The sequence below is a fragment of the Urocitellus parryii genome, chromosome 3 (genome assembly GCF_045843805.1).
Source record: "Urocitellus parryii isolate mUroPar1 chromosome 3, mUroPar1.hap1, whole genome shotgun sequence".
NCBI lineage: Eukaryota > Metazoa > Chordata > Mammalia > Rodentia > Sciuridae > Urocitellus > Urocitellus parryii.
In genome coordinates, this window is record NC_135533.1 from 116,993,486 (window position 1) to 117,014,083 (window position 20,598).

At 44.0% G+C, this 20,598-nt stretch overlaps 1 protein-coding gene across 2 annotated transcripts in view; it reads left to right on the forward strand.

Annotated features, from left to right (window-relative positions):
• The window catches only part of Limk2 (LIM domain kinase 2), a 71,427-nt gene that overhangs the window by 22,099 nt on the left and 28,730 nt on the right, over positions 1-20,598 (forward strand). The window contains exon 1 of one of the 2 annotated variants that reach the window (XM_026408950.2): positions 16,060-16,466. The exons of the other annotated variant lie outside the window; for it this stretch is intronic. Within the exon in view, the coding sequence (XP_026264735.1) occupies positions 16,414-16,466 (53 nt within the window). The 5' untranslated portion in view covers positions 16,060-16,413. Of the gene's footprint in view, positions 1-16,059; positions 16,467-20,598 lie in introns of those variants that run through there. 2 annotated transcript variants of the gene reach the window in all.

A 20,598-nucleotide genomic window follows, 5' to 3' on the forward strand; every position in this document is an offset into this window, starting at 1 on the left:
CTAGGCATTCTGACTCCTTGCTTTCAAGTCTTGGCATTCCTTTTTTTTTTTTTTTTTTGGCGGGGTGGGGCTACTGAGGATTGAACCCAGGGGTACTTTACCACTGAGCCATATCCCCAGTCCCCCTTTTTAATTTTGAGACAGGGTCTTGCTAAGTTGCTTAGGACCTCACTAAGTTGCTGAATCTGGTCTTTTGCCATCCTCCTGCCTCAGCCTCCCGAAATCACTGGGATTACAAGCATGCACCACCACATCTGATGAGTTTTGGCATTCCTGAATATGGACATGCATTTAACTTCACTGAGGTTATTTCCTCAGCCTGCCTGCCATCCACTAATAGTGTTAGATAATATTGAAGAGCATTTGTTCAAAGTTTCATGAATTCTAAAGTATCAACCAAAGTGCTGTTAACCCTCTCTGATTAATATTGTGTTCCTGATGTGGGAACCCTGCCCTCTGCTGTTGTACTGTTGTCATTACATTTATTGGTCTGAGCCTTTGATTCTGGCAGTGGCCTTCTCCAGAAAGTGTTGCTTGTTTGTTCAGTTTATTTCTAAGGAAACAGTAAGTCAGCAGGTCATTAAGGCTGGCTGTTGCCATGGTGGAATGGAACCAACAGAGAAAGGAAGGCTAGACATCTGAGTTTTCATAATATTGACTTTCATTCTGTCTCCATTCTGTCTGACTTCCATTCTTTCTCTCCTGAAGCAAAGTTCCTTAGTAATGTTGCAGAGGATGACCTCATTAGTTTGTCCACTGGCCACTCTTCAGTCTTCCTCCTATTTGACTTCACAAATTGTACTAGAGGCACAAGGTGAGCATTCCTAATCCAAAATGCTCTAAATCTAAAGCTTTTTAATTGCCAACATGATATCACTAGTAGAAAATTCCATACCCAATTTCATATGACTGGTCATTATCAAGATGCAGACACACTAAAAATATTGTATAAAACTACCTGCAGGCTTTGTTATAAGGGTGAAACATAAGTGAATTTCATGTTTCAACTCAGTTCACATACCCCAAATACCCATCATGCATATGAAAATGGTCCAAAATACAAAATGATTCTGCTCCCAAGTGTTTTAGATAAGCAACACTCAATCTGGAATAGTTGAAAAAAGTGAATCAAAGTCAGGCTGCTTGAGCTTACATCCCAGCTTCACTTACCAGCCACCTGAACATAAGTCAGCAATGTAATCTCTCTTTGCTGCAGTTTGCTCATCTGTGAAAGGGGAAATATTTTCTGCCTCCAAAAGTTGTTATGCAGATTAAATTCAATCATCTATCTATTCACAGTCTAAGGTCATGGTTAGGACTTGATAGATATTAGCATTTGTCATAGTGTCTCTCCCTCTTAAAATATTCTCTTCCCTTGACTTCCAGAACATTACACACTTCTTGTTTTCTCCCATCTCTTTAGTAACTCCAGTTTGCTTATCCTCCTTTGATATTACTCTTCCTCTAGGTGCACTCTATTTTCTCCCTAGAAGTTCTTCTGAGCACCCATTGCTTTCACTGTCTTTCATACACAGATGACCCCTGAAAGCAATATCTCCAGCCCCAGCCCTTCTATAGAGCTTTAGACCCATATGTCTGTCTTGACTGTCAATCTGTCATGTCCATTTTAATGTTTTTTGGGCAGCTTAGACTTAGCTGGACTTATGACCATCCCTCTAAAGCTGGCTGTTTGTCCACTATAACCTATCTCATTGAATGGTACTACCATTGCCTAAGCTAGAGACCTAGGACTCCTTAATATTGCTTCTCTCTTATCCTCCATTGCCAAGTCTATCAGTTTCCTCTCTACATTAGTCAATTAGTCTCTTCTTTATTTAGGCACTAGTGATTGAATCCAGGGCGCTTAACCACTAAGCTACATCCCCAGTCCTTTTTTATATTTTTATTTGAGACAGGATCTCGCTAATTTGCTGAGGGGCTCGCCAAATTACTGGGGCTGGCCTCAAACTTTTGATCCTCCTGTCTCAGCCACCTGAATCCTTGGAAGTACAAGTATGCACCTACCTCACCTGGATGGTTAGTTTTTAGAGTTTGGGTCTTGATTTGTTGCCCAAGCTGGCCTTGAATTCCTGGGCTCAAGTGATTCTCTTTACTCAACCTCTCAGGTAGCAGGGACTGTAGGTGCACGCCATTACACCCTGCTCAGATTACATTTTGGATGTAATTTGCTCTTTTCCATTTCTCTCACCAGCAGCCTGTTCCAGGCTACCGTCATCTCTTACTGGAACAGCTGTAAGAAATTGTCTACCCTCCAATCTCCCACAGTCACTCTGCATGTCCCAACCCTTTCTCTCCAGCACAGTTATAGTGAGTGATCTTATAAAACAAAAAGTATTTAAAAAATATGGCTACATCACACTCTGTGTTGTATCCTTCCTATGTACTTCCACAGCTTTCTGGTGTTCTTAGATAAAAACCAAAATCCTTAACACCCCCTCCAGTGGAACCATTATCATCTGGCATGTCTTCTGCTTCACTACTCTTTTTCAAAGGATCCCAAACCCCCTCCCCTGTTAATGAGAGCTATGTTCACACTGTGCCCTCAGCCTCTTTTTGCTATCTCACCCACTTTTTACCTAATTAACTCCTACTCATTGTTCAGATCTTTACCTGAATGGCTCAGGGAAAGAGCTATAGCTCACCCCTGAAGAATAGGTCAGCTCCCCTGTCTTGTTTCCATAGACTTTTCCTTTGAAAAGCCTTTTGTCATTTTCATTTTACCTTTATTCCTGTAATCAACTTCTTCATGACATCTTGTGACCTTTTAGGCAAAGATCACAGGGCTTTGTGGGGGTGGAGAGCACTGGGGATTGAACCCAGGGCTTCACACACGCTAGGCAAGTATTACAACTTCAATTACCATAGGGCTTTTTGTCCTTCATTGGGTCACCAGGGACATATCATTGGTATGGGAGGGAAAATTTGTTGAATGAGTTGCCAGAAGTGGCTAAGAGGTGTGATGTAAACGGGGCCTTTTCTTACCCTTCCACTTCCCCACATTCTTCCCTTCGTAGCTACCATGGCTGCAGTTCCTGTAAATGGCAGGGAGGAAACAGTTCCAGAAACTGAGTTGTTTTGAAAAGTTGCCTGTAAACAGGGATTGAGGGGAGAAGAGAGGGCTTTGTCTTCTGCCTTTAAAGGAACTGTCCTACCATCAGGAGAAACAAGCTGGAGAGGCTGACCCCCAAGTCCTCCTCTCCAGCAGCAGGTCCTGGGACTGTACTTCTCTCTAGGTATAATCCAGACCCTGGGTACCTAGTATCTCTGGAGAGAAAGGCAGTGGAGGGACAGTGAGTCCAACTCACCTCTCTCAGACTGATTGTGTATTGCTCTGAAATATGAAAAATCCTAATTCCGGCGGTAAGTTGTCTTATTTTTTTTTTAATTTTCTCTTTGCAGGGTAACAATAGTCAAAGATGCCTAGTAAGTACAGATTAGAAAAATTGACTACTTGCATATTTTCTCTTATTTATACTATAGCTGATTTATAATGGGGAGAGGGATGAATAGCTTGTCAATTCCCTAAGAAACTTGTAAATGAAATTTCCCCTCTGTGAGTCAAACTAATGAGATCTATATAAAATAAAAGTATATCATGTGGCAGTTAAGAGCACAGACTATAGAACCAGATTGCTTAAGCAGGTTACTTACCCTCTTTGTTTTATCTATAAAATAGAGGTATTAACTATGCCCTAACTCCTACTGTTGTAGTAAGGGGTAAAGGAGTGAAGTCATGTATAGCACTGGTTGTAAAGCCTTATACAGAGTGAGTGCTTTTAAGTGTTAGCCATTTGATATTAGCTGCTAAAGAGGCACATGTCTCCCAGAACTGAACTGTATGTGAGTTAGTGATCATTCCACCTATCTAAAGGTGGAAAAGTAAGGTTTTTGTTTTTTCCTAGTGAAATTTAGCTTAAAAACCAGCATAATAATTAGTAAGCAGCCACTACCAAAACAGTAATTGGCCAACAGTGAAACAAACAGCAGTAAAACAAAGAGAAAAGTCAGTGAGACAAAACTAGTAATGTGTCTAAATAAAGATGCTAAATCTGGTCACTAGAAAGGGCTTCTTTGTTGTAGGCAGGGCTAGTTTGGCTGACTCACCACTGCTCAGGATAAAACCTCTTCATGGCTGCGCATTTCCCTCTAAATCCGTAGTTCATGTTCACAGAGCAACAAGCAACCCCAGGTTCCTGGGATTTGGGGTTTTTTGAGACAGGATCTCACTATTTTGCCCAGACTGGTCTTGAACTCTTGGATGCAAGTGATTCTCCTGCCTCATCCTTCTGAATAAGTAGGGCTACAGGTATGCTCACTGCCTTGCCTGACTGTGAGATTCTGAATAACAGGAAAGATCTGGAAGCAGGGCCTGGGTGGATGGTGCTTTAATGTCATTTGTCAAATCCTAAGTTGGTAAAGTTAGAACAGAACCATCACAGCATGTCTGTACCTATCTGGGCATTGTGAATTCCTATTTCTAGACCTAAGAGCCAAGAAAAACAGTCTCAGATTAGGATCTTTCACCCAGTCTCTGGGTGGTCAGCCAGACAACCTTCTCTAACCACCTTCCCTGCCACCATTGCTTCTTTCGGCATTGACCCTATTAAGTGTGGTTTTTGCTCACCTAAATCCTTCCTTTTACAGAGAAATAAATTGAAGCCCAGAGAGGTTTAATGGCTTGTCTAAGATCACACAACAAGATTATTATTAACTAGGGCAAATTCTCAGGTCTTCTCTGCAGGGCTCTTCTAGAATTGTCTAGGGATTTGTTGAGGTGTTCAAAGAATTTTTTCCCCCAGTGCATCCAGAAGAGCAATGTTCATGTGAATGCAGCATTTGATACTGAATGACAGACATTACATTTTCTTTCCTTCCTCCCTCCTTCCCTTCCTTCCCTCCTCCTTTCCTTCCTTCTTGTACTGTTAATCAAACCCAGGGTCACATACATTATTGCCGGGCAAGCACTCTACTACTGGACCACATTCCCAGCTTCTACATTTTCTAATATTAGTATTATGAAGCAGCAGTGGGTGGTTGTCTACAGGGATTGCAATCCCATTCTAAGAGATTACAGCCCTTACAGACAAATCTCAGCTGTTAAAATGACCAGGTCAGCAAGAGACGTGGCCTCAAGACAAAGGCATAGTCTGCTATTAGGAAACACTAGTTGGGGCAGCCTGGTGATACACACCTGTAATCCCAGCTACTTGAGAGGCTGAAGCAGGATGAACGCAAGTTTAAGGACAGCCTCAGGAATTTAGGGAAACTCCATCTGAAAATTAAACTTAAAAGGGGTTAGGGTTGTGGCTCAGAGGTAGAGTGCTCACCTAGCACATGTGAAGCACTGGGTTCAATTCTCAGCACCACATATAAATAAATAAAACAAAGTCATTGTGTCCATCTATAACTTAAATAAATAAATAAATAAGAATAAACTTAAAAAAGGGCTGGGCGTGGTGGCACATCCCTGTAATCCCAGCTGCTTGGGAGACTAAAGTAGGAGGATCTCAAGTTCAAAGCCAGTCTCAGCAAAAGTGAGGTGCTAAGCAGCTCAGTGAGACCCTGTCTCTAAATAAAATACAAAGTAGGGTTGGGGATGTGGCTCAGTAGTTGAGTGCCCCTGAGTTCAATCCAGTACCAAAAATAAAAACTTAAAAAAGGGGGCTGGGGCTGGGGCTCAGAGAGAGAGCACTTGTCTAACACATGTGAGGCACTGGGTTCGATCCTCAGCACCACATAAAAATAAATAAATAAATGTTTTGTGTTCATCTGCAACTAAAAAAATATTTGAAAAAAGGGAGGGCACCAGGCACCGATGGTACACACCTGTAATCCCTGTGATTTGGGAGACTGAGCAAGAGGATCAAGTTTAAAGCCAGCCTCAATAACTTAGCAAGGCCCATAACAACTTAGCAAGACCCCATTGCAAAATAAAAATATAAAGGACTAGAGAGGATGTAGGTCAGCGGTAGAGTGCCCCGGCATGACATTAAAAAGTCATGACACCTGTCTCTAAAAAGTAAACCGCCAGGGTGCACACCAATAATCCCAGTAGCTCTGGAGGCTGAGACTGGAGGATCACAAATTTGAGGCCAACCTCAGCAAATTAGCAAGGCCCTAAACAATTTAGGGAAATCTGTTTCAAAATAAAAAACAAAAAGGGCTGGGGATGTAGCTCAGTGGTAAAGTATCACTGGGTTCAAGTAAACATTTAACTGGCCAGCAGACTTAATGAGAACGTATACACAATTAGCCATAGATGTAAGGCATAAATGCCTGCCCATTCAGGCAGTCAAATTGGCAACCAAAAACCAGCATTCTCTTTGGTGTCTTGGACTTTGTATTTTGTATATTGGGAGTCTCTGCCTGTTTAATACCTCTGAGAACTCTGCATGTGAGCAACTCTTTAGCCAGAATCACTGTCCTTTGGTGATCTACCCTTGCTGTCTGCCACCATACCAGGCTCTTCTATATCCCTGCTCACGTGTGCCCTGCATTACAGCTTATGGTTATACTGTGTTATGTGAGCATACCAGGCTCTTTTATGCCCCAGTGCATTTGCACATGTTGTTCCTTCAGGCTGGGAGCCTCTTGTCTGCTTGGCAATCAGCCTGTTGTTGTCAGCTGATACATTCTCTCCTCTGTGGAGGAACCCCACCCCCACCCCGCCAAGTCACCATTAGTCCTCCCCACCAATCAGAGGATAGTTTTTCTTTCTCTTGTTATCTTCCTCATACCACAGTTATATCCCTGTTGGTATTTGTTTACATGTTCAGCAGCGCTCTTAGAGTATAAAATTTCCAAGGGTGGAGCCATACCTAATTCATCTTTGTATCCCAGAGCTTAGCAGAGTGCATAGAATACAGCTGGCATTCAGAGTGTTTGCTGGGTGACTGGTGCATTTGTCAAGTGACTCTTAGGGCACTGTAATAAAGCCCTTCCAGTGAGCACCCTCACCATCTCTTTGCTCTGCAGTATTCTCTCAAGCAAGATCTTTTCTTTTGAAGTAGCCAGTGGAATAAGACCTGAATGTTAAACCATCAAAGCCAGGGCCTCAAGGGACAACATGCTTTCTGCAACTATAGCAGCCCACTTTGCTGTTTTGCCTAGTTTTTTCTCCACTGCCTGCCCCCAAGGCTAAAATCCCTCTCTCCCCACCCCAGGAGGCGCTAAAGAGCCATTAACAAATTTTCATTCTTTGTGCTTATCACCATTACCAAGAAAATCCTGAGTACTGTATGCAAGACTTGATCAGACTTGAATTAAGGTTATTTCCTTTTGTGACTCAATCATAATTCTCGTCATGCTTTCCTGACTACACTTGGTCACACTTATGATCAGATCAGAGGATGCTCCATTTCACTCTGTCAGTAGCACTGACTTGTAGAAGCAGAGATCATTTGAAAATTGGCTAATGTGTGTTTGTTTTGAGTTTGTTTTGTTCCAGAGATAACTTTTCTTGGGCTGATCCTATCCTCATCACCTTTTCATAGCATACCCTGAGCACCACTGCAGTGTTTCTGAGGAAGGAGGGAGGCAGCTGTGATGGGGTTACAAATGAGTAAGAACAGCCTCAGTGAACTGAGGCTTAACAACATGACAATTGACAAACTTCTTTATTTATTAAGCAGCATTCAAAATAAAGATGAACAGCCTGTCTGTGCGTCCATTTCCTCATTTGTAACAAGGGAATAATAGTGATCTATTCTGCCTGCCTTGAAGGGTTAGTATGAGAGTAAAATAAAATCAAGAGATAAAGCACTTATAAAGGAATGAAGCTTTGGCTTTCAATCTTCAGTGTGCATCACAAACACTAGGATTTGTTTAAAATACAAGTTCTTAGCTCCAATCTCAGTGACTCTGATTCTGTATGCCTAGGAAGAAGCCCAGGAAAACTTCATTTTCTTTTTTCTATTTTTCCTTTCTTTTTCCCACTTGGTACTGGGGATTGAACCCAGGGGCACTTTACCTCTGACCTATATCCTCATTTCTTATTAAGACAGGGGTGTTTTATTTATTTTGAGACAGGGTCTCTTTAAGTTGCTGAGCATCACAACATGTCTGAGGACTAGCCTTAAACTTGTGATCCTCTTGTCTTTGGCCTTCCAAGTTGTTGGGATTAGAGGTGTGCATCAACAGCACCCATTTTCAACAAGCACTTCATTTTCAACAAGCTGCTCAGAGAAATCCAGTGCAGTCATTCTTTCAGCTAACTGTCCATAAATACTACTGTAAATCAAACAACAAGTATTAAATAGGTATTTGAGAGAGCTTTGAGTGTTTTGGACCTGGAATCCAAAGACTTGATTAAATTCCAGCTGTCCCAATTCCTCCACCTATGACTTTGAACAACACTGTTTCTGTGACCCTTAGTTCCCTCATAGGTCAAAAAAGCAATGACAACCCTGACTGGGCACAGAGGCCCATGCCTATAATCCCAGAGGCTTGGAAGGCTGAGGCAGGAGGATCTTGAGTTCAAAGTCAGCCTCAGCAAAAGTGAGGCACTGAGCAACTCAGTGAGACCTGTCTCTAAATAAAATTCAAAATAGGGCTGGGGATGTGGCCCAGTGTTCTAGTGCCCCTGAGTTTAATCCCCAGTACCCCCCGCTCCCCCCAAAAAGCAATGACAACCAACCTCATAGGGTTATGAGAATTAAATGAGAGCATGTGTGAGCAAGCCCATCTGAGTGCCTGGGCTTGTGAAACTGAGTCAGTGTTTTCTAGAGTGAAAGCTAAATATTCACCACTTTTGGAATTGGATGCCTTGTTAATAAACACCAGGCAAAAGTCATCTACCTTAATAAGATATCATGGAAAGAAAAAAGAATTGATGTGGTATCTATGTAGTCCAGTCCCTTGTTTCACAGCCCATGAACTTCAAATTAGGAAACACAAGATATATGACAGTACCCAATCAAATGATTTTTAGACCACGGAAATTATTTCTCCATATACTGAAGAAAGGGAATGGAAAATATTGACACAATCATGAAACCACTGTTAGTAACTTTGGAGAAATTATGGAGAATGGGAGCAACACTCCAAAGAATAATTACTGTTTGTTCTACACCATCTATATATCAAGCACTGGAGATCTATTAATGCAATTAAAATGGAGACAACTAACTGGCCAATTTTCAAAAATGGAAGAAAAAGAGATCCTGCAAAAAAATAAATTTGTGATCCTTTCCTTTTGACTCAGTAAAATTCTGGGCAGGTGATGGAATAGGTGGGCTGAGAGCACTTAGTAAAGGAGCTGATCACTTAGGACTCAGCAATAGTAAATTAGCAATGACTAGTTAGATTTAGCTTCATGTTTTTACTATCTTAGTAGTCATGAAATCCACTCATGCATTTCCAAAGCATTTGATATGCTTTCTCATGATATCCTGATGGTAAGAATTATGGGCAGGAAATATAGAAAATTCTAATGTAAGAACTTAACATACCCAGAATTTGAACCTCTATATTATATAGAGGCAGGATTCCCAAACGCATCACTAGGGCTCATATTAGGAAAGAGTTTAGGATTTTCGATCAGCAAATCCTGCAATCCTGCTTTTATCCTCAATCTTGCCCTACCTAGCCCTGTTTACCTGGATAAATTACTTAACATCTCTGGACTTCTCTTGCCCTTCCTATTCTGTATGTACCCTCAAGAGGTTGTTGGAGAGACTAAACCTTGAATTGAAAATGCTTTTTTTTTTTTTCTTCACTGCTAGGGATTGATTCCAGGGGCCCTTTGCCACTGAGCTACACCCCCATCTTGTGTTTCATTTTGAGATGTTCTCCCTAAATTGTTTTGGATGCTCTTGAACTTGTGATCCTCCTGCCTCAGCCTCCTGAGTTACTTACATTACAAATGTGCCCTGAAAATGCTTTAGAAATGTTAGTGTTAATCATCACTCTTACAGTATTGTAGTCACTCATAAGAGGGGCCCAGAATCATGTTTATTATTGGGCATTTCTGGATACCTGTGTGGGCCAGGCCTGTGCTGGGGACCAAGAATACCTAGCACCTGCCCTCGTGTAATTTCATCTATTAGTAGAAACCAGGTATGGTGGCACATGCCTGTGATCCCAGCAACTTGGGAGGCTGAGGCAGATCACAAGTTCAAGGCCAGTCTCTGGCAACTTAGAAATCCTCAGCAACTTGGCAAGAACCTGTCTCAAAATAAAAATTTAAACTGTCTGGGGACATAGCTCAGTGGTAAAGTGCCCCTGGGTTCAATCCCCAGTACCACACACACATACATAAAGTGACCTGGCATTAAATAGGGATGCAGAAACTTTTCTGTGTGTGATAGGCTTAGGGACATGTCAAAGGAACCCTTCTGAGAGGAAAATGAGTGTTCTTTTGTAGTTGGTCTACAAAAAGAGAAGATAGCTTCCAACTGGAGATTTAAGAGATTGCAGAAGGAACTAAGAGCATACAGGTTTGGGGAGTTTCGGGAGAGCCTTATGTTGTCTTGTCAGGAAATGGAGGACAGCAGGTGGCCAAAGCGGCAGTTCTGGTGGGGAGACAAAGCAGTAGTACTGGGGTCTTGAGTGCAGTGCACCTAGCAGGTTTTACTGTTGGACATGAGCCCTAGGAATCTGCATGAGGTACTTGTTATAAATCATGGGACTTCTTTATGTTGCTATTCATTTATGATTTTTAAAAAGCAGCATTTCAGTGTAAGCAACTGCAAGCAGTATCCAAATAGTAGAAAATGCATGTAGTCTCATCCCTGTTTCTTATCTAACTACCCTACAGGAGAAACTGATAACCATGTGGTAAGAATCTTTCAGGGGCTGGGGATGTGGCTCAAGCAGTAGCGCGCTCGCCTGGCATGCGTGAGGCCCGGGTTCGATCCTCAGCACCACATACCAACAAAGATGTTGTGTCCGCCGGGAACTAAAAAAATAAATATTAAAAATTCTCTCTCTCTCTCTCTCTCTCTCTCTCCTCTCTCTTAAAAAAAAAAAAAAAAAAAGAATCTTTCAGGTAGTCTCTGAGATATATGCATAAACATTTTTTAAACAATGGTGGTCACTATATACTGTACACTGTCTTTGAAACTTGAATTTTTACTCTCTTATCCAGGACAATTTCTATTTCAGTATCTAGGAGCTAGGCACAGTGGCATATAACTGTTATCCTGGCTAACTGGGAGGCTGAAACAGGAAGATTTTAAGTTCTAAGTCAGTCTAAGCAACTTAGCAAGACCCTGTCTCAAGATTAAAAAAAAAAAATTAATATTTTTATAACTTTATTTTATTTATTTTTTATATGGTGTTGAAGATCGAACCCAGTGCCTCACACGTGCTAGGCAAATGCTCTACCATTGAGCTACAACTCTAGCCCCAAGATAAAATTTTTTAAAAATTGATTGGGGGTATCACTCAGTTGTAGAGTGCTTGCTTGTCTAGCATTCCAGAGGCCCAGGATTCAATCCTTAGTACCTGGGGGGAAAAAAAACAAACCTTAGGTGCTACCTCATTATTTGTAACAGCTGCACACTGTTTCGCTGTATTTTAGCCCACCCCCACTGGTGGACACATGGACTATTTCTAATCTGTGTGTTTCTGTGTGGTGCTGGGGCCTCAGGTGTGCGAACTCTACCACTGAGATATATCCTAGTGGCAAATTATTCCTAATCTTTGAGCATTGAGCAGCTGTAGGAATATTTCTCTAGGCAAAATTTCTAGCAGTGGAATTGCTGGGAGCCCTGTTTTAGAAAGACAGCTGCTACCGTAGTGTAAAGTAAATTGGAAGAGAGGAGGAGCAGAAACAGGAATGATGGTCAGTAGAAGGAGGGGCCATGCTTATCAGTCAGGATTCAGAGGCTCCAGAGTCCTTGGGATCTACCTTCCCTGGTTAAAATCCTCCTAGCCAGTAGAGGGCCTCATACAAACACAGTTCCCTGGGCTTTGGATTGTTTAATCAGAGTTGTCTTCCAAATAGAAGGAGGTGATTCATTCATTCACTACTACTCACCAGAGCATTCAGTGAGGGCTATTGGCTTTGAAGCAGTTCTCCAGACTGTGGCCGTTACAGACACCTTGAAACCCCATGTTCCAGCTGGTTCTGAGTAGTCAGTTGCTCAGCTCCTTGCCAGGCTTCCAACTTGTGAAACGTTCAGGAGATTAGCACCTCTCCTGTCATTTTATCTCGACCATAACTGCCAGTCCAAGGATCCTTGCAGTTGCCTCTGGCATTGGTAACTGCTGAATCCTCTGCCAGCTACTCTGGGGACCTGCAAGAACAGCTTTTCCTCTGGGACCAGTTTCCAAGGACAGCATGGGGGAAATTATGTCTTCCATTATAACTTATCACTTCCCAGTTCTGGGTGATTTGGGCCCTTTGACTTTGGCCATAAGGAACTATACACTTGGGTCTGAACAGAAAATGTCTTATGACATCTGATGGTCAGTCCTCCTGAAGCCTGGATTTACAGAGGTCAAATCAGTTCCACCTGGGAGGGTCTTCACTTTTAGTTCGGGACACTAGAAGTTGGCTGCCCTTCTTGAAGGGGGAGGCAGTTTTGTGGCACTGAGAAGTCCTCTCACCAGTTCCCCACCCACCCACCCGCTGCATCCTTTGTAAGGGGAGTGGGGGAAGAGAAAGCCTGCATCCTCCTGCTTGCATTCCTAGACACCGACTCACTGCGCCCGCCGCCACTGGAACAGCAAAGCTGTGTGAAATGTCAAGAGGAGTTATGCTCATGGGTTCCCTGGCCTCAAGTCTCTTTGTGGCGTGCATTTTCTTCCTTCTACATTCTCTTCATCAGATGGAAATCAGAGGGTGCAATTAGAAGATGATTTGCTAGTTCCAGTCTTAATTTAGGGGCCCTCCTTGCCTGATCGAATTACAGGGGAACATAATATATTTTTGGTGAGAAGTAGTTGGCTCTGTAGCTAGAAGAAAGCGTTTCTGGCTCTTCAGCTGTGTAGTTCTTGCAGTATCCTGTGTGTTGTCCCCACCCTTCCACCCCTCCCTCCTCTGTGTCTCTTGTGTGGCCCCAGAGTCAGGATCCTGATCCTTGCGAGGCCAGCCCAAGAGGTTCAACTCAACTTTAGACCCAAAGAAAACAGGGAGCCCTTCACAACCTCACAGGGCTGAAAACTACTGAAGCTGAAAGCTATTTAGAGACCTAATCAAGGCCCAGACAGAGACAGGGACTTGCTAAAGGCCACATAGCTAGCCTATGGTAGTTGTAACAATAGTCCTAATGATATTAACAGCTAACATTTATCAACCCTTAATGTGTTCCAGACTTGGTGCCAAGGGCTTACATGCAGCACATTGTCGCATTCAAACCCAGACAGTCTGGCTGTGAGCCCAGGCTGTGCTCCAGTACAGCATGGTAGAGCACAGTCTATACTGTCTAGGTTCAAATCCTGGCTTCACTTCTCAATTATACAGCTAGATGACCTCAGGCAAATGATTTAATCTTTCTGCACCCCAGTTCCTTTATCTGTAAAAAGAAAGAAAAGAAAAGTGGGGCGAGGATCACAGCTCTTCCAAACAGTGTGGATTAAAATCCATTCATATATACAGGTAGGTACCGCAAGCAGTGCCTGGTGCAGGTTGGGCACCCATTCAATGGGCACTGCCTCTGGGGCTGGATGTGGTGTCTAAGTTCTGCAGAAGCTCTTTGTTATTAAAGGCAGTGAGCAGAATGGTTGAACTCTGTAGCTTTAGAACACAAACTGGTGGGCAAATGTTTACTTACTACCTGAAATTTTCATATTTTTAAATGGTTGCAAGGGGAGAAAAAGACTATTTCGTGACACATGAAAATTATATGAAATTGATTTCACTGTCCACAAATAAAGTTTTATTGGAATATAGCCTTGTCCATTTGTGTATATTTCATATATGGCAGCTTTGATACTATAATGGTATAGTTGAGTAGTAGTGACAGAATCTGTATGTCCCAAAACCTAAAGTATCTGTACTCTGGCCCTTTACAGAAAATGTTTTCTGACCCCTGCTCTAGAAGCATACTTTACTGGGTTTGAAATCCAGCCTCACCCTTACCACTTACCAGTTGTTTTGTCTTTAGGCTAATAACTGAAATCTGAAGTTTCCTCATCTGTTAATTGGGTTATAACCTCTGCCTTATACAGTGACAATTTAAATATGATAGGTAATAGAAGGATAGTGCTTAACACAGGGCCTGAAATATACTAAATGCTCAGTAAATACAGGATACAAACCCAGTATCTGTCTATCCATCTCTTTTTCCCTTTCTCTCTCACTCCAGCAATGAGATTGAACCAAGGACACTTCACTGCTTAGCAACAGTAACCACATCCTTAGCCCTTTTTACTTTTTATTTTAAAGCATTCTTGCTAAGTTGCCCAAGCTGGCCTTGAATTTGTGATCCTCCTGCCTTAGCCTCCCCAGTAGCTGGGATTACAGGTGTCTGCCATCATGCCCAGCTCCAGTCTCTCTCACCACACTCATTATTATTCCTGTGCCTAATTGGAGGAATGGGAAAAGACTTTCTTGTAACCCAAAGATTTTTCTTAACTACCACCTTTGTCACACTTTCCTGCCATGTTTCACAATGACAGACAGCAGCTGCAAGGCAACTCTGGATCTTTCCAGTGGAGAGGGGTATGTGCTTAATGAGAGACAGCCTGTGTCACTGCTTCAAGTCCAATAGTGAAGTCTGGGCACTCCTGTCTCTTCCAGCAGCCTTTTTTCTCACAACCCTGCAGGCCAGAGGGATAAGGGGCTTTCTCCATTGAATGCTCAGGTTTCACCAGCCTCACAGCAGGACTCTTCAACCGGACTCCCATCCCAGATATCTAGGCCTATCATCCCCAAGGGCACCCCAGGCTTTCTCCATCGTGCCTCATTTTATAGGTTTTAATGGTTAAGGGACTTCACTTATCCCTTAACCATTGCTTCTGCCAGTGTGGTATGTTTAGACACAGTGAAGCACCACTGCCCACTGAGGCCAAGTGATGGCATTCTGGGAATGAATGAGAGGGCACAAGTGACCTGGCTCCAAATACAGTCAGTGGGCTTTGAAAGAGATGTTTCCCCTGAAGGGAAGGAATAAAGCATGGTGTTTGAGAGCTGCAGCTCTGGGGTCACAGTGGCCAACATATAAATCCCAGTCCCCTACTGACTGGCTTTTTGGCCTTGTGTAAGTTACCTAATCTCCCTCTACCTCACTTTTTTTTTTTTTTCAGTACTAGGGATTAAACATTGAACCCAGAGGCGTTTTACCACTGAGCTCTATCCTCAGCCTTTTTTTATTTTTTATTTTTAAACCGGGTCTTGCTAAGCTGCTGAGGGTTTCATTGAATTGCTGAGGCTGGCCTCAAACTTGTAATCCTCCTGCCTCAGCTTCCCAAGTCATTGGGATTACAGGTGTGCGCCACCACGCCTGGTTTGTACCTCACTTTCCTAGTTTATAAAGTGGGGTTAATTTCTATCTCAGAGAAACAAGAGTACGCTTACAGTGCTTGCCACATAGAATCACATTAGGTATTGGTTAATACTCTGGGCCTTGTTTCCTCATCTGTAGCAAAGCCCTGACCCAGAATGGAAGTGGCAGCTCCCATGGGCCAGCTCTTGGGGATGTCCCAGACCAGTCTGAGGAAAAGGGTAAATGGGGGCCCTAATACCAGGACAGAGTAGAAGCCATCCTAGAGCTGAGGATTTCTCTCTGGAGCTGTCTATCCTGCAGAGGTTCCTCCTTTCTGGGGCAATGGCTCTGCCTGGAGCTGGCATCCTGTGCTTCACCTCTGAGCAGATTTACTGTCTTAGGTAATTCTTCAGGCTGGGGACATTGGAGTCAGATGCACTGACCCTCTCCTACACTGTCCTTCTCTGAGCTCTGGGATGGACGCTCTCGGCCAGCCCTAGTTATTGTCTGCAGCGCCTGCCTGCAGCCTCGCTCCGGCCCAGCTCCACCCCTTGCTGCAAGGTCTGTTTCCTAACAGCTGCTCCAACCACACACCTCGATTCTGCAAGAGCTCCTCCTCTTCCTCCCTCCCTCCCTCCCTCATTCGGGGGTGGGACTGAAGAAGAAAGCTAACTTGACAGCAGCGCTTCTTTCTTAGCTAGTCACCAACCCCTGCCCAAGAATGCCTGTATGTGTATAACCTCTGCAGAGAGGTGGTTGTCTGTGAGTCCCAAGGGGCCATCTGAGCTTCTGAGAACTAGGGAGGAGCCGTCCCAGCCATGAACCCCTGCGGGAATTTGGTGGGGGCCAAGTGGCCTGGAGTCCTCACCCTCCTCCTGCTGCTCCGGAGGGAGAGGTGAGCGTGCAGGGCAGCTCGCCCCCAGCCAGAGGAACCAGGACCTGTCATGGTGGCCGTCTGCAGCTGGCCTGAGGCACTCCCAGACGGGTTTGCAGCTGAGCCTATTAGTCTTGTGGGAAGAAGATGGGGAGTTACTTGTCCGTCCCAGCTTACTTCACCTCCAGAGACCCTTTTCGGTGAGTTGGTCTCCAAGTTCTCTTTCTCATCTTCTCTCCTGGCCCCCTGTCCTGAGAGGAGGGCAGAAGGCTTCCTGAATCTGCTTCTCTGACTTCACTTATCCCTTAACCATTGCTTCTGCCAGGCAGAACCTGCCTGGTAAAGGGGACCCAACTTGTCCTGGAAATGGTGAGGTGAGGGGTAAGCCCAGAAGGAGGCTTCTAGGGAGCTTCAGTTCTCTTCCTTCCCAGACACACCTGGAAGAGCCTCCAAAAGATACCGCTGACATGGCCTGCTCTTAGTGTTACTGCTTCCGGGGGAAGAGCACAAATAGGTGCTGTTCTTCCAGCTCTCACATGTCTTACCTGCAGGCCATGCTGCCTGCCCAAGAATTTGTCCCAACAAGCAGGACAGGCAGGTTTTGCCAAAGTGTGGAAGCTGGCAAGGCCTGGGTGTGGGTAGCCTGGTTCACAGTGGGCACCCTGTAAATGTCTGTTCTCTTAATGGCAGGCACATTTACCCCTGGCCTTGAAGGGCTTCTAAGCTCCTAGGTGAGTATATTGCTGGGGAGAGGCTGGAGCAAGGATTCTGAGAATGGAGAAATTGGTTTTGGAGTGTTCTGAGCTACTAGGCCAGCCCCTACACTGCCTCCCCCCCAACACACACCTAATCCTCAGGCCTAAGTATTTATGGGGGCCTCTCTCTCTGGAGCTTTTCAGAGGGAGGTATGGAAACTTTCTTCTTCTGACTTGCCTTTCTTTGCACATTGCCCCACCCCACCTCCAATAGAAACTCCCCAAGGGGTTTCTGGCCCTCTGGGTCCCTTCTGAATGGAGCCATTCCTGACTGGGGTGGGGCTTGTTTTTATTCTTTGGGAAACTGCTGTTCTAAGGGCTGCCTCCTCGTCACCAACAGTCCTGGTTGACTTTTTCTTGTGGCTTCCCCAACCCAGCTCCATGCCCAGATATCACTGCTTCTGGGATACTTACTGTCAGGTGGCCAGGCCCTAAGCAGAAAGCAGTTGCCATGTAGTTTCACTAAATGACTGATCCTGATAGAGTGGTGGGAAGCATCTGGACCTGGGAGTTCTGGATGCTGACTATACTAGGCATCACAGGCATTTTATCCTTTAATCTCTCAAGATGAGGCAACCATTTTCAACAAAGGTAACATGCAGGGTCTTCCTCGCCAGCTTTTTCTGAGTTTCTTATCTTTCATCCTTTGGGCTGTTGCAGTGCCTTCTATCCTCATCTCCCCCAGGGGCCTTGTCAGGTTTGCTTTCCTCTCCCAGCAGAGAGCAGAAAAAGGGATGGTTTGCCTAGCATGTTGAAGAGATTCTTTTCTGAGGAGCAGTAGGAGTTGATCTTGAGTTGGATTTTGCATGTGAAATCAATATGCCAAGTATTGCAGTACTCACTAGTTCAGTCCTCATTAATTCCTCTTACTCTTAATCCTGAAAGGCAGTTTGGGGAAAGGGTTGTTCCTTTAGGTGCCAAGATTAATATGCCCCTTTTATGGGGGTCAAGACATGACTTCTTAGGAGCTGGAACTAGAGCAGGTGATGATGACCTCTTACCCTGGATCTTTGAGGGCCAGGCTACCAGTGCTTGTCCTTTGTCTTGTTCTGCCCCAGCCCCTTTAGAGAACCTGATGACCTCACCTCTACCCCCAAAACTCTTGTGTCAAACTGGAGTCAAAGCAGTACTGAGTCACTGAGTACAGACCCTTCGCCCTCCCTTAAGTGAGAGGCCACGTTTCTGAAGCCACTTCTGAAGAGCACACAGGTCCAGAGGAGAGACCACCCACATCCTCTGCTCTGCCAGGTTTTAGGCTAACTCACTGGTTGGAAAGCTGCTTCTGCCATCAACCCCCTTCTTCAGGCATCTTCAAAGATGTATCTCTGACTTAGTACCTGTCCCTTCCCTAGGCCTTAGTTTCCTCTTTGGCATAATGTAAGGCTAGATTTCCTAGGCTCTTAAACAGGGCCCTTGCCAGAATCTAACAAATTAAGTCCTTAACCCTCATGTCTCTGGAGGAGTACAAAGTCCACAAGAGTTCAGGAGCTGTGGTTGCAAGGAAGGTGACGCAACCAGATTCCACGGGGACATGATCAGGCGTGACTGTGTGAGGGAGGGAAGAGGGAATGAAGAATGTCATTTCAGTGCCTTGTATATGCCTGCCTGGAAGGCCACACCACATCTTCCCTGCCCATGCCATTCTCATGAGGGGTGTAGTGCAATCGTAGGAGCACTCCCCAATTGGAATTTACAGAAATAAATTAGGAATGATCTTCCTCCATCCTTTTGCAGTGCTGGGGATCGAACCCAAACTCTTGCATGTGCTAGGCAAATGTTCTACCATTAAGCTACATCCCACCCCAGTGAGTATCTGACCTCTTTAAAGAAATGTTTCTTTTTATAGAATTTTTCTTAATGTCCAACATTTATTTGAGGAGCTTGGCTTTACACATTATCTCTTGAAGGAAACAAGTGCATCTTTGTATTCTAAAGGACCCACATTTAAAAGCAAAAATTATTAACCCTGTCCAATTTAGCAGTAACCTTTGGCAGCTACCTTCAGTCCTCCAGGATTCTTTTTCTCTTCTTCTGAAACATAAAAGAGTTGGATGAGGTCAGTGCTTCCCAACTCTGCAACTTACATAGCTCCTCAGAGACACACAAACTTCTTTCCATTTTTTTTTCCCCAAATAATGGAAGCCCTATCTTTAATTGCAGTACAGTGGCACAAATTACTTGAAACTATGGGCTTCTTGGGTTTTGGTTGGAACTTCATCAATGCATTATGGTAATGCTTCTTGCTGATCAGAGGCTTGTTATGTGTTGGTTAATTTTTTTACAAAAGAATTATATTCCATAATAATTACACCTTACTTGGCTATTTCAATCCACAGAGTCTGCAGGAAGGAGGCATATACATAATAAAAGGATCTTTGGTGATAAAAGCCTTAGCTCTGGTGGACCTGAATCTCTTAGGCCCCTGTTATATCTGCCCTTCTGGGTCCTCAGGGAAGAATTGGCATTCCCACTCTTGGCACTTTCAGGCTATGACTAAGGGAGCTTTCCTTCCTCCTGTTCATCCCAGTCAGAACTCAGAGGCAAGAGGCTCAAAGAGCTTTTGCCACAACTGGCAAGTTAAGGATGAGCATTCAGCTGGGCCTTCTCTAGGACATGGAAGGGCTTGTTCTTTAACCTGCATAAATCCACTATAATGATGACTGTTTGGTTCCTTTACTCCGTAAGGTTGATAATTTACATGTAAACATTTGGTCTGAAGAATTTGGGTGTGTGTGTGTGTGAGGTCTGGGCCAATATCGAATCTCACTTGGCGGCTTCTGGCATAGCACCTTGCCTGCTTGTTCTAACACATCCAAGATATACAGTAACTATATCCTAATTGTTAGGAATTGATTAGATTGATTGGTTTCTAATTGATTAGATTTCCCTTCTCTACTTACAGAAATCTGTTTGGTTCTGGATAAGAAGCAGATCTGTGTTTCCTAAGCATGGGAGGGAAATAAGTCTGTCAGCATTTTCCTGTAGTATTCTCAAATTGGGGAGGGAAGAAAACAGTTACTGGGCATCTGCTGTGAGTTAGGCATTGTGTGGGGTACTTATACATAATTCTAATAACCCCGTGAGATTTTAGCAATGCCAATATTCTGTACAAATGAGGAGACTGAGGCACAGAGCCATGAAGTAACTGTCCTTAGGTGATATGTTGTAAATGAACTTTTTGTGAAAAATCTCAGCTGATTATGTGTGTGTTCTCTGATGATTCAGAAGGTCTCAGTTTGGATCGGAGCTGACCTGCTAAAGTGGCTATCAGAGTCTCATTCAATTTGTATCTGTTCAGGCCCTCTGTAATGTTTTGAAAGAGACGTTTGGCAGGTTGTTTTTAAGTGCAGCCTCAGTGTGTGGGCTTCTGGGTGATCTCCCTGCATTTAAGGATTTTAGCTCTTATTCTCTTACTGCTCAGGAGACTAGAGACCAATGCCTCAGCCCTGGCTTCTGACCCCAGCTTTAACACCTCCCATGTGAGTGCCCTTGGATCTGCAGCCATGGCACATTTTGGCTTCCACTTTAAACTTTCAAAAATTGAAAACTGGAAAAATGCTTTGGCTTTGGGAAAACC